General features: G+C 46.7%; 1 protein-coding gene across 2 annotated transcripts; it reads left to right on the top strand.

Moving 5' to 3' along the window:
* Nucleotides 1–366: 366 nt before the first annotated feature.
* Nucleotides 367–11760, top strand: ezh2 (enhancer of zeste 2 polycomb repressive complex 2 subunit). 2 transcript variants are annotated; one of them, XM_027275463.1, is made up of 20 exons: nt 367–799; nt 2507–2630; nt 3365–3394; nt 3530–3658; nt 3771–3890; nt 3979–4099; nt 4195–4374; nt 5044–5149; nt 5546–5709; nt 5857–5954; nt 6059–6296; nt 6464–6630; nt 6707–6842; nt 6930–7055; nt 7143–7321; nt 7399–7494; nt 7721–7802; nt 7894–7974; nt 8063–8147; nt 8611–11760. In XM_027275463.1, exons 2-20 carry the CDS (start codon nt 2514–2516, stop codon nt 8669–8671), a joined length of 2316 nt encoding a protein of 771 aa, XP_027131264.1. In that variant the 5' UTR covers nt 367–799; nt 2507–2513; the 3' UTR covers nt 8672–11760. The 2 variants fall into 2 exon arrangements, with proteins under 2 accessions (XP_027131264.1, XP_027131265.1); XM_027275464.1 differs by lacking the exon at nt 3365–3394 and having other exon boundaries at nt 368–799.
* The last annotated feature ends 487 nt before the right edge of the window (nt 11761–12247 follow it).

Raw genomic sequence — 12247 nt, 5'->3', positions numbered from 1 at the left:
TCTCTCCACATTGCATATCTATGAGCCATTGTACTGCATGTGTGTGTGTTCTGGGTTAAAAATGCATGTAAATAAAATAGAGTGGAAAAAAGAAGTATCTCTTCTTCTTCTTCGTATTGGCCCTCGGACATCCCTGCTGCAGGTTAGGTTTGACCAGTTTTCGTTTTCTTCTTTCATTGTCATTTATTTTCCTTTTTCTTTTTTGTCTTCATTTATTTATTTGCTGGCTTTTACAAAAATCTCAATCAATCCGATTCACTGAAAACACTCGAACTTCCCATCGCTATAACGGCTAGCGCCAGTAATACAACCCCGTCGACCAATCGCATGGCCCCACACTGAGGAGACCTAACGTCCGCTGCTGTGATTGGTCCAAGCCGTTTGGCGCCTCTTGAATCTGCTGCTGCGGCCGCGGTGGGCGGTGCGCGAGGACGAGCAGCCGTTTGAACCGAGGCGGAAACATTGACACCGGACGACTTGTTTAACGGGCTAACGGCTGGAACCCAACGGTTGAAACGGCGCCGTTCCCCCGCCCGTATCACACGGTGTGTTTTTGTTCCGAAGACAGAGCCCGGCTTCCCTTTGTTCTGTTGGCCGACTCCGGGTGCGTGAAGCCGGCGTCGAGCGAAGTGACTCGCTCCCTCCTCCGGAGCTAACTAGCGAGCTAGCCGCGGAGCTAACGCTACAGCTAGCCGGCTAACCCCCCTCCACCCCCTCCCTCCCCCGGACACAAAGGACGAGTTCGGGCCGGTGTTCGTCTCCTCGCCCCCGGTGAATGAGGACTGACCCTCCGGTGCAGGTGAGAGGAGCTGCCGGTGCTGTCTTTTAATTATCACTTTTGTCGCTGTGTGTGTGTGTGTGTGTGTGTGTGTGTGTGTGTGTGTGTGTCTCGATGCCTCACAATCTTTGTTAACTAACCCAACTGTTAGCTCGTGCCGTGTCGTGCCAAACTGAAACCGAACCGAGCCAACTTTTTTTTCTCAGCGTGGTTGTTCTGGGCGGGGAAACATTTGACATGTTGATCCGAGGTGAAGCGGCTTGTCTGCGGGGAGAGAGACAGTATTAAGCCGGGCAGGGGGGTATAAACTTGGCACGGCATCGGCAAGCGAGCTATCCTCATTAGCTCAGAGCTGGCTCGACCCGGTGTCCGGTGCTGCCCCTCCACACTGTCTGACCCTCCACACTCTCTGCTGACCCTCCACACTCTCTGCTTCCCCTCCACACTGTCTGCTGCCCCTCCACACTGTCTGTCTGCTGCCCCTCCACACTGTCTGTCTGCTGCCCCTCCACACTGTCTGTCTGTCTGCTGCCCCTCCACACTGTCTGACCCTCCACACTGTCTGACCCTCCACACTGTCTGACCCTCCACACTGTCTTCATGTTTACCTGTTTTCTGGAGGCTGAGAGCGCTTATTAAACTTTAATAAAAAAAGTGATTGACAGATCAGAAATATTAATAATCACATTGTCTCATTGTTGGCTGATAGAAGAGATACTTTTATTATTTATTATTCACCCCTCACAGTCAGTTTTACATGCATTTAAAACACTAAAACACACACGTGTTTATGTAAACATGGTGCACATGTGGAGTGATGGGCAGCCACCCACATGTAGGGGGGCGGTGCCTTGCTCAAGGTGAACTGGCACCTCTCCACCTTCCATACTGGGCTTGAACCGGCCACCCTCCAAAAAGTAAAGAAAGTAAAAGCTCAGCTCTGTTTCTTTTAGTTTGATTCTGTGGGTCCACTTAAAACCTTCCAACATCTCGTGAAGTGGAAGAAGATTAAGAAGAAGAAGATAACTGAGTAACTTTTGGTTACGACCAAATAAAACACGTCTGCGTGTGATCTCAGCTCATTAATTGGGCAAAGTGTGTCACACCACTGCAGCCTGACACATGGCTTATCCGCCACGTCTCTATGACAACCGTCTGACATGTCTGATCAAAAGTGTGACATTTCAGTCAGGCTGGTAGGCGGCGACGACTCACGGCGACTACCACCGGCTTGGCAAACGGACGTCAGGCGACTCGTTGTGTCAATAAGATGTCGTGTGCGTGACGCCCGAGTCGTGAAAGAACAGAAAAGGTGAACACATGGACTTCCTGTTCAACAGGGGACAGGAAAATCCCGTCGCCTGCATCTGAGCCACACGTGAACAAACAGAAGTCACTGCGAGTCTTTAAAAGTAGAAAAACAAACCAATGACAGCCGAGGTCGTCTTCTGATCGAGGATCGGGAGCCTCCACGACGCTTCCAAGGTTGAGCTGAGAAGTTGATTTCTGAACTCGATCATCAACGATGATTAACAGACCTTCATTTGTCTTACCTAACCAGACCTGTCATGTGTTTTCTTCAGTGTGGCAGCTCGAGAGCATTTTGTATTTTTGCTCCATGTGGTCGAGATGTTTTCCCACAGTCCAGCCAAAGAGTGACTGTATGAAATGTGAAGACATTCGGCGTGTAGTCACCTTCTTCTTCTTCTTCCTCCTGTCGGGCTGCAGGTTGATCATGGTGCTGACAGGGAAGCGCTCGGAGAAGGGTCCCGCCTGCTGGAAGAGGAGGGTGAAGTCTGAGTACATGAGGCTGCGGCAGCTCAAACGCTTCAGGCGGGCCGATGAGGTCAAGGTTAGTCCACACACACACACACACAGACCTTCACAATGAGCAGGTCTTCACCGAAGTCAGCTGAAGGACACGGTCGAGGAAAAACACACACGTACAAATGATAAAATAGAAGTTATCACCAGCGACAGTACTGCTACCCCTCCTGATAATCAGTAGGGGTCATCAGCGAATCATGAATTTAATATTTTAGATGTTTAGGACTTGAAATCTGGATGATGTCAGCAAGTCTACAAGCTGTCCACAGATACTAGAACTCACCTCCAGTTCTCTTGATCACATCTCTTCAAGCTCCGTCTCATCCAGGCTCGATTTTTCTTCACTGTTGCGCCACGTTAGTCTCTGTTTTGTTGACATCAGGCGAGGTGGTGCGCCGCTCCGTCTGGTACGACGACATCTTAATGTCCTGCTGTGTCTGATGCGCCGTTATTCTCAAATCTTCAGTTTGACGTTAGAGGGAAAACATAAAAAACAGTCTCCACCATCAGCTCCATTCTTTTAACTTTCCACTGTGTTTATATTCTGACCGTTTAAAGGACTTTTTGTTGACGTTCAAAGTTCATTCTTGACCTCGACTTACAGTCAGACTGGCCTCTATCAAACTCAGCTAACGTGGCAATAAAATCCACACACTGTTCTCTTACTACAAGTTTTTAATCATGTGAAGTAGCGACAGGAAATATCAAGTTTGCATGCCCACGTTGCTTGCACTCTCATTTCCTCTTTGCGTCTGCAAGGTGTGGTGTCTGAACGGAGCTTGTATGAAGGTGCGTGAGGTGGTTTGAAGTCGTGGAGAAGAGGAGGGTCGCCTGTTAACGTGAATAATCACACGGTGGCAGTGAAGCTTTACAGTGTTGTGTTGCTGTTCTGCGGTTTATTTTAACGTCTCGTAACTCTTCCAGAGCATGTTCAACACCAACCGTCAGAAAATCATGGAGCGAACTGACATCTTGAACCAGGAGTGGAAGACCAGGCGAATCCAGCCAGTTCACATCATGACGTCCGTCGGCTCCTTGAGAGGCACCCGAGAGGTCAGCAGCTTCATGGTGGTTCAGCGGCACACCGACATGTAGGAAACGTCTCTGTGTGTGAAGCTGTACATGAAGTCTGACTGTTCATTTCTCTCTGCTGGTGTGTGTGCAGTGCACAGTGGACAGCGGCTTCTCCGAGTTCCCCAGGCAGGTCATCCCCCTGAAGACTCTCAACGCCGTGGCCTCGGTCCCCGTCATGTACTCGTGGTCGCCGCTGCAGCAGAACTTCATGGTGTGTGTGTCAACGTGTAACAGCTGCATGTAAAATGTTCTTTATCACAGCTGTGTGTGTGTGTAATGGTTTGCATTTTGTGCCTCAGGTGGAGGACGAGACGGTGCTCCATAACATCCCCTACATGGGAGACGAGATCCTGGACCAGGACGGTACTTTCATCGAAGAGCTCATCAAGAACTATGACGGCAAAGTCCACGGAGACAGAGGTGAGCGTCACATGCTGAATCTTAACCATCATGTTTTCAAATATATATCTATACGCCTTGAACACGATCAAAACAATATTTAAATACTTTTACAGAGTGCGGCTTCATCAACGATGAGATATTCGTGGAGCTTGTCAGCGCTCTGTCACAGTACAGCGACAACGAGGATGACGAGGAGGAGGAAGAACAGGACTTCAAGGTGGACAAGATGGAGCTGTGCGACAGCAAGGAGCATCCCGAAGACGCCCGCAAGGACGGACTCATCAACAACGAGAGTAAGTCCACGACCCAGACGCCGAGATCGTCGTACACTCTATGGCTGCAGCTGCAGATGTTTTCTGCTGCGTTTCTACAAACTCTTTGTCACAAACCTACATTAGATTTTCAGCTCCAGTTATTTAGTTTTAGAGCCGGTGGTCAGCTAACCAGCTTCTGTCAGACTTCATCAGGTTTAAAAAGACAAAACTGACACATTGCTCTAAATTTGATGAAACACGAGGGGATACAAATGTGACGTAGTCTTTCACGAGATGTTGCAGCATCTGAGACCAAAACAAAGAGTTCCTTCCAACAATCAACAGCGTTAGTTTGGTCTCTGACGGGCTCAGATTGATCTTACAAACAGTCTCTTACTGCAACCCTGAAACTCCAAGTCCGTCCTGTACGTGACTTCAAACCACCGGGAGCGTTTCAGAAGCGTTTATCCTTCCAGACTTTGTTCACTTGTTCAGGTTTGGTCATTTTCCTGGTTTCTGTTCTTCTACATGTGGAAATACGCTACGTACTTCATTTGCTTCGATTTGGCTGTTTTTGCTGACAAAACATCGACTAGAATGGCCGAGGATGCCATCAGTCCTTTATCTTCACATATCAAATAGTTCTTGTGCTTCTTCTTCTCGTGTCCTGATGGAAAGTTTGTGTTTGTTTGTCTGTGTCGTCTCCAGGCCGGACCAGTAATGACAGCACCAAGAAGTTTCCCTCTGACAAGATCTTTGAAGCCATCTCCTCCATGTTTCCTGACAAGGGCTCCACCGAGGAACTCAAAGAGAAGTCAGTGTGTTTGTTTGTTGGAGTGTGTGTGAGAGTGTCTATAGATACAGAGAAGGTCGTTCATTGGAGGAGGTAACACATGTCTGAGTGTGCAAAGATCATTGAACTGAAGTGTTTTCACGTCTCGAAGCCTCTCCGGTATTTCATGAGACTGACTTTGATATGGAATAAAAGATAAAAACTGATTTAATGTCGTTACTTTAAAAACATGTTTTGGAGTTTGGTGGAGGAAGTTTGTTGATGCTGAATCTCCTGTCTGACTCCCACAGCTCCATTGTTAGCGGAGTTAGGAGCAGCTGTTTCCTCTGTACATGGAAGCAGGTCTGTTTACTGCAATGTCAATAAAATGTCCTGTGTGTGTGTGTGTGTGTGTGTGTGTGTGTGTGTGTGTGTCAGGTACAAGGAGTTGACGGAGCAGCAGCTTCCCGGCGCGCTGCCCCCTGAGTGCACGCCGAACATCGACGGTCCGAACGCTCGCTCGGTGCAGCGCGAACAGAGCCTGCACTCCTTCCACACTCTGTTCTGCAGACGCTGCTTCAAATACGACTGCTTCCTGCACCGTTAGTACACACACACACACACACACACACACACACACACACACACACACACACACACCACAACAATAAAACGAGACATTTAATGAAATAAGAATGAAGAGAATTAATCTCTAAAAACCTGCTTCCATCTCGCGCCCCTTCCTTTAGCTTTCCATGCAACTCCAAACACCTACAAGCGCAAGAACTTGGAGAACCTGGTGGACAGTAAACCCTGCGGCATGGACTGCTACATGTACCTGGTCCAGGTGAGTAATATCTCCGATTAAACAAACACTCTGTGTTTGAGTATAAATCAGTTTGACTTCATGACCAGCAGGTCGTTCAGTGTGTCACTGTTGTGATTCCTCAGGATGGGATGGTGAGCGAGTACCCTGCAGGCGTTGTTGCAGAGCGAGCCAAGACGCCTTCCAAGCGCTCCGTGGGCCGTCGCCGCGGACGACTGCCGAACAGCAACAGCCGGCCCAGCACCCCGACCGTTTCCTCGGAAACCAAAGACACGGACAGCGACCGCGAGGGCAGCAAAGAAGACGAGCGAGACAACGACAAAGACGATGAAGACAAGAAGGACGACAACACCAGCAGCTCAGGTACAATCCCTCGCTCGTCACGTGAAGCAGCAGAGGAGATGAAACATTCATCCCTGTAGACCCAAATTTAGTTTTAGGTGTCCGTTAAGACCCTTAGATCTTCAGAAGGTTCTTCGTCCCTGGAGACACTTCCTGTCCTTAATGCAGCTTGTGTTCTGTTTGTGCAGAAGGCAACTCTCGGTGTCAGACTCCAGTGAAGATGAAGCTGACCGGCGAGGCGGAAGCGGTGGAGTGGAGCGGGGCTGAAGCCTCTCTGTTCAGGGTCCTCATTGGGACGTACTACGACAACTTCTGCGCCATTGCACGGCTCATCGGCACCAAGACCTGCAGACAGGTGAGCTGGCAAGTTTGAGCTCGACAACCGACTAAACATGCGTCAGTTGTCTAAAGTCTGCTGTGCTGTCCTGCAGGTTTACGAGTTCAGGGTCAAGGAGTCGAGCATCATCGCTCGAGCTCCTGCTGAAGACGAGGACACACCGCCTAGGAAGAAGAAGAGGAAACATAGATTGTGGGCCACTCACTGCAGGAAGATCCAGCTGAAGAAAGGTCAGAGGTCACTTCATGAACCGCCACCACAGATTGTTGGGCAGAAACTCGTGAACTAACGCTGAAACTCTCCTCCTCTCTTTCCAGATGGCTCATCCAATCACGTGTATAACTACCAGCCATGTGACCACCCCCGGCAGCCCTGCGACTCCTCGTGTCCTTGCGTCACCGCTCAAAACTTCTGCGAGAAGTTTTGTCAGTGCAGCTCTGAGTGTAAGAACAGACACACGCTCGTGACGGGTGCAGCTTGAATGTATCAGAAATGAAAAACTCACTTTGCTGTCCTCGCTTTGGATGCAGGTCAGAACCGTTTCCCGGGCTGTCGGTGCAAAGCTCAGTGCAACACCAAGCAGTGTCCCTGCTACCTGGCGGTGAGGGAGTGCGACCCCGATCTGTGCCTGACCTGCGGCGCTGCAGACCACTGGGACAGCAAGAACGTGTCCTGCAAGAACTGCTCCATTCAGAGAGGCGCCAAGAAGGTAACACGGTCAGCCAAACCGCCTCAGTCTGAAGTGTGAAGCTCTACTCTGACGTTTCTAAACCTGTCTTCTCTCAGCATCTGCTGCTGGCCCCGTCAGACGTGGCCGGTTGGGGCATCTTCATCAAAGAGCCGGTCCAGAAAAACGAGTTCATCTCCGAGTACTGTGGAGAGGTAGGGCTTCACTGCCGCTGTGTTTTCTGATGGGAAACGACGAACGTCGACTGGTGGGCTCGTACCAAACAAACGTGTTTTCCTACATCTGGAGAACAAGCAACAAATCCTCTGTGATTTATTCGTCTAGCTGTAATTGTGTAGACGGGAAAGCTTCAGAAGTCAAATAATCCCACGGTGAGATGTGGAGACAGGATTACACTCTGACATTTAAATATCTTTGTAGATCATCTCTCAGGATGAAGCAGATCGCAGAGGGAAAGTCTATGACAAATACATGTGCAGCTTCCTCTTCAACCTCAACAACGGTAAAAGGAACACACACACACACACACACACTCTCGATGAAATAAAACATTGATGACAGTTCGGTTACTCACAACTTTCTTTTCTTTACAGACTTTGTTGTTGACGCCACGAGGAAAGGCAACAAGATCCGCTTTGCCAACCATTCTGTCAACCCTAACTGCTATGCAAAAGGTGAGAAGATGTTGCCTCACGAGACACACACAGTCTGTACTGACACGCTGTCAGGAGGAGGTTTGACTCATGCTGATCTTCTCTGCAGTGATGATGGTGAACGGGGATCACAGGATAGGAATCTTTGCTAAGAGAGCCATCCAGACTGGAGAGGAACTCTTCTTTGACTACAGGTCGGTGTCAGCCACAGTTTGATCGATTTTTAAAAAAGAATCATCCAGGTCCCCAGCAGCAGCTGATATCACTGCCTAGTCCAGCAGCAGTCAGCCCAGCTCGGCGTCTGTCTTTCAGCCTTTTATTTCACCAAGCTCTCACCAACCACTAAAAGTCAGTCCCACATTTACTCTTGTCCGGCGGCTTCTTGCTCGCTCACTCTCTCCTTTTCTCTTCTTAGCTTCTGACTGCTGGGCCTGTGAACCTCTTCCTCTTCCAGCCCGGCTAACAAGCTGAGCTGGACTTTAAACAGAATCTGAAGCTCAGATTTAGCTCGTTTAGATTCGTCCCGAATCCTCGGAAATTATTTAATTTAGCAGCATGTTTTAAGTCGTTTCAGGCAACAGTATCTCCAAAGACTTGATAAAAATAACCTTGATCCTCGTGAAGCGCGCTGAAACCTCGTGAACTGTGTTTCTGCAGGTACAGCCAGGCCGACGCTCTGAAGTACGTCGGGATCGAGCGAGAGATGGAGATCGCCTGACTCGGACTTCTACCTCCTGTGGATCAATGACACAAAGGCCTTACACTCAAACACAAACACACCTTCACTTCAGGAAATCCTGGCGACTTGTCAAAATGCTAGAAAGCTTCAGGAAAACTGGGAATATTTGAAGCTGAATTTTGATGCTGTTTTTTCTTTTTTTCGCCACCTTGGGCTTTAAAAAAACAAAAAAAAATCTTTTCGTATCTGTCTTCATTTTTCTTCTTGTGATTTTTACTGTCAACAAATCCTCCTCTTCTGTCGAGGCGTGAGTCTCGGATTCCTTTAAAAAAAAAAAAAAAAAAAAATTTCCCTCACCTGAAGCTCCGAACTGAAATAAATGTTTTTACGGTGAGAGGAGACGAACCCACGACTCGCTTCAGGGACCAAAAATCCTCCACCAGCCGCTCTCACACAACACGACTCGGACTCTGGACTTTGTACCGTGTGCCACACGTGGGTCAGCTGTCATGTTGTGTGTTTTTGTTTTTTTTATACAGTGTGAACTGAACCAGCCACACACTCCTCAGAGTGCCAGATCTGTCTGTCTGTCTGTCAAACGGGGCGTTCACAAAGCCGAATCGAAGCAGATCTCACACACACGGGTTTGTTTTCATATTTTAGAGTGACGCCGTCTGCACAGCTGAAAGGATTTATCAGTTAATCGGAAACAACAAGTGACGAACATTCTGATTCCAGCTCCTCTGATGTGAATATTTTCTGTTTTTCTTGGTCGTGTTTTGTTATAAAGTTTAGATTTTTAGGTACGTCAATAAGTTCAATCTTATAAAAAACCTTTGGCTTTAGATGAAGCCTGAAAATAACTTCTGTTTATCAGTTAACCTGTTTATCATTTTTCTTATTTTTTATTAATCATTTAATTTATTGGCACATAAAATGTCAATAGTGAAAAATCAAAAAATATTCAGTTTCTAATGAAGCTAAAGACGCTGGACAATGTTTCTGTATTTTTGCTTCATTGTTGGAGTAATTTATCAACATTGTTGCTTTTTTTGTCTGGCGAAAACTCGAAAACTAATCTCAGCCTCTAAAACTGTCTGAGACATGACGGGGAGTATTTCTCTTCTATATATTTTATTGGATTTCGTTAATAAATTTTTAAAAGTTTAAAATTATGTGAGAAACGAGAAATTAGGAGCAAGACTTCTCCACTCGTCCGATCATTGGTCCAAAACTCAAAGATATAAAACAGAAAATTCTCACGTTTTGGGAAGTTCGAACCGACAGATTTCACAAAAGTTTTGTTTATTTTTCATATATTGCTGATTTTATTCAGTCAGGTTTTTATTTTGGAGACCTCGTGATGCCTTCAGGGCCTTCTTAAAAATCCCGTTGTGATCGTCACGTGCAGAGCGCTGCATGTTAACAAACCTTTGAAACACAGGTGACGACTCTGCTTCGTGACGCCGCCGCTGCTAACGTGACACCAGAACCAGCACCACTTCACCACCACCACAGGAAACTCGCACTCTGAACCTCTTTGTGAGGGTTTAGTTTCCTGTTGTGAGTACACGCTTCTCTCCTCAGACTCAAACCAAAACCACCCGCTGATACCGATGAAGGGATGCATTCATGTTGTCCTCCGACGCTCTGTCGACTCTCCCCGTCTGCTGAAGGCTTCCCAGCAGCACCGCGTTCGAGTCCAGTTTGGATCAGATCAGCAGATCTGTTAGTCTCTTTAGGTTTGTCATGAAGGTCTGTGAGCTGAAGTGATGCGTTCAAATGTTTCACAAAAACAACCAAAGCCAAATAATCGGTTATTAAAATTGTAGCCACTTAATTTTCTGTGATGTCACAGCTTCCTCGAGTCCATGCTCGAGACGCTCGAATGAGATCAGTCGTCGCTGTTTGAGCTCGTCTGAAGCTCTGGAACAAATGAGTCGAGTCGTCGTTAAAAGCTGCTGAGCTGTGCAGACGGAAACTCTAAAATACGAAGCAGTCCTGAGGTGTCTGTAGATGTTGAACCCTGCCGTGCCCCCACTCTCTGCTGTGCCTTGAGTCCTGAACAGATCCCTCGCGCTCTGTAGATCAGCCCGAGTGTCTGATTATTACCTTCCTGCATGATGAAGACGTTTTGAACGCCCCCTCCCCCATCTCCACACACAGAGCGACTGTACTGCCTCCTCCTCCACGTGATGTCCAATCAGTATCATGTAATCGTAATAGAGTTCCACTTGTTAAGGAAGCCTTTTATTAGTATACCAACAATCACACTTTGACTCTTTGAATCTGTTCTGGTGCTTAGAGGATTGTTACCGCAGACTCTCGGCCTGGCATCTGGCCGACTTGAAGCAATACCAGCCTCCTTTTTCCCCCTCACCTTCTTAAGATCCACCTGTAATTTATCACACTTCACAGAGACAGACAGAGGGACGTCTCATGCTGCTGTGATGTCTGTAGTTGATGGATGAAATGATGAAATGACTTCAGGGGCTCTGAAACCTGGTGCTTCAATCGCGGGAGGGTTCCTACACACGAACTGCTCCGGGAGAAATTTGGACGTTTAATGTGCATGAAAATCTGATGTCTGTTTGAATGTGTAGGAACCCTTTTGTTTGTTTGTTTGTTTTTATGTATAAAAGTCGTCACAAACCTTTTACTGCTGATTTAAATGAGCCTTCCCGTGTTCCTCACACCCTCACAGTGTCGACGCATCTGAATCGGTGAACACTGAACCTCCACAGCAGCTGACGTGTCCATCAGCTCCTGTGGACAATTCACTGAGGAACCAGCAACTCTCAAAGGTTGATGGTCGGCTGTGTGTGTGTCTGTGATTGGAGGGCTGGGTAACACAACAGCCAGAGCTCTAAAGTATCTGCAGTGTTTGAACAAACTCAAATCTGATTCTTCAAACCGTGAAAACACACGTCTCATTGCAGAGTTACCCGGCCCCGGCTGCAGGTTATTTATCGTTTCAGACGTCCACCTGCGTTAACTTTTCACTTCTTCTTCTTGTCAAACCAGGACCACTTTGTTTTTTTTCCTCTGATGACACAGGTGCTGATTTTGTAATGTTTACAGGGATTTTGTTGTTCAAAGTGATGCAGATTAAAATATTATAAATGGTTGTTTTTGGTTTGTTTGGTTGATCTATCGTGACATGTAAACCTAAAGTCAAAATTCTGAGAAAAACTGTCAAAATTCTGAAGGGAAAATTAATTTTGTTTTCTCAGAATTTTGACTTTTTATTAATTTATTTTTGAGAATTTTTATTTCTTAAGAAGAAGAAACTTTTTAAAAAAACAGTCAAAATCAGAGGGGAAAGAGTCAAAATTCGGAGGAAAAAAGTCCAGATTTCTGAGAAAAGTCAAAATTTCCGAAGGGGAAAAAGTCGATAATTTGGACTTTTTTCCACAGAAAAGTCAAATTTCTGAGTTAAACTATCAAAATTCAGAAGGAAAAATTAATTTTGTTTTCTCTGAATTTTGACTTATTTATTTTTGAGAATTTTTATTTCTTTAGAAGAAGAAACTTTAAAAAAAACTGTCAAAAGCAGAGAGAAAGGAGGCAAAATTCTGACTTAGTCAGATTTCTGAGGGAAAAAAAGTCAAAATT

The sequence above is a fragment of the Larimichthys crocea genome, unplaced genomic scaffold, assembly GCF_000972845.2.
Source record: "Larimichthys crocea isolate SSNF unplaced genomic scaffold, L_crocea_2.0 scaffold137, whole genome shotgun sequence".
NCBI classification, from domain to species: Eukaryota; Metazoa; Chordata; class Actinopteri; family Sciaenidae; genus Larimichthys; species Larimichthys crocea.
Note: the sequence above shows the minus strand (reverse complement) of the source record. Positions and strands in the feature narration are given on the sequence as shown.

Bases quoted from the DNA above. Each gene is read 5' to 3' on its own strand.
- ezh2 (XM_027275463.1), top strand. From the start codon at position 2,514: ATGGTGCTGACAGGGAAGCGCTCGGAGAAGGGTCCCGCCTGCTGGAAG. The intron at 3,891-3,978 runs GTGTGTGTGTCA...TTTGTGCCTCAG, and splicing joins CGCTGCAGCAGAACTTCATG to GTGGAGGACGAGACGGTGCT. The intron at 7,322-7,398 runs GTAACACGGTCA...GTCTTCTCTCAG, and splicing joins TTCAGAGAGGCGCCAAGAAG to CATCTGCTGCTGGCCCCGTC.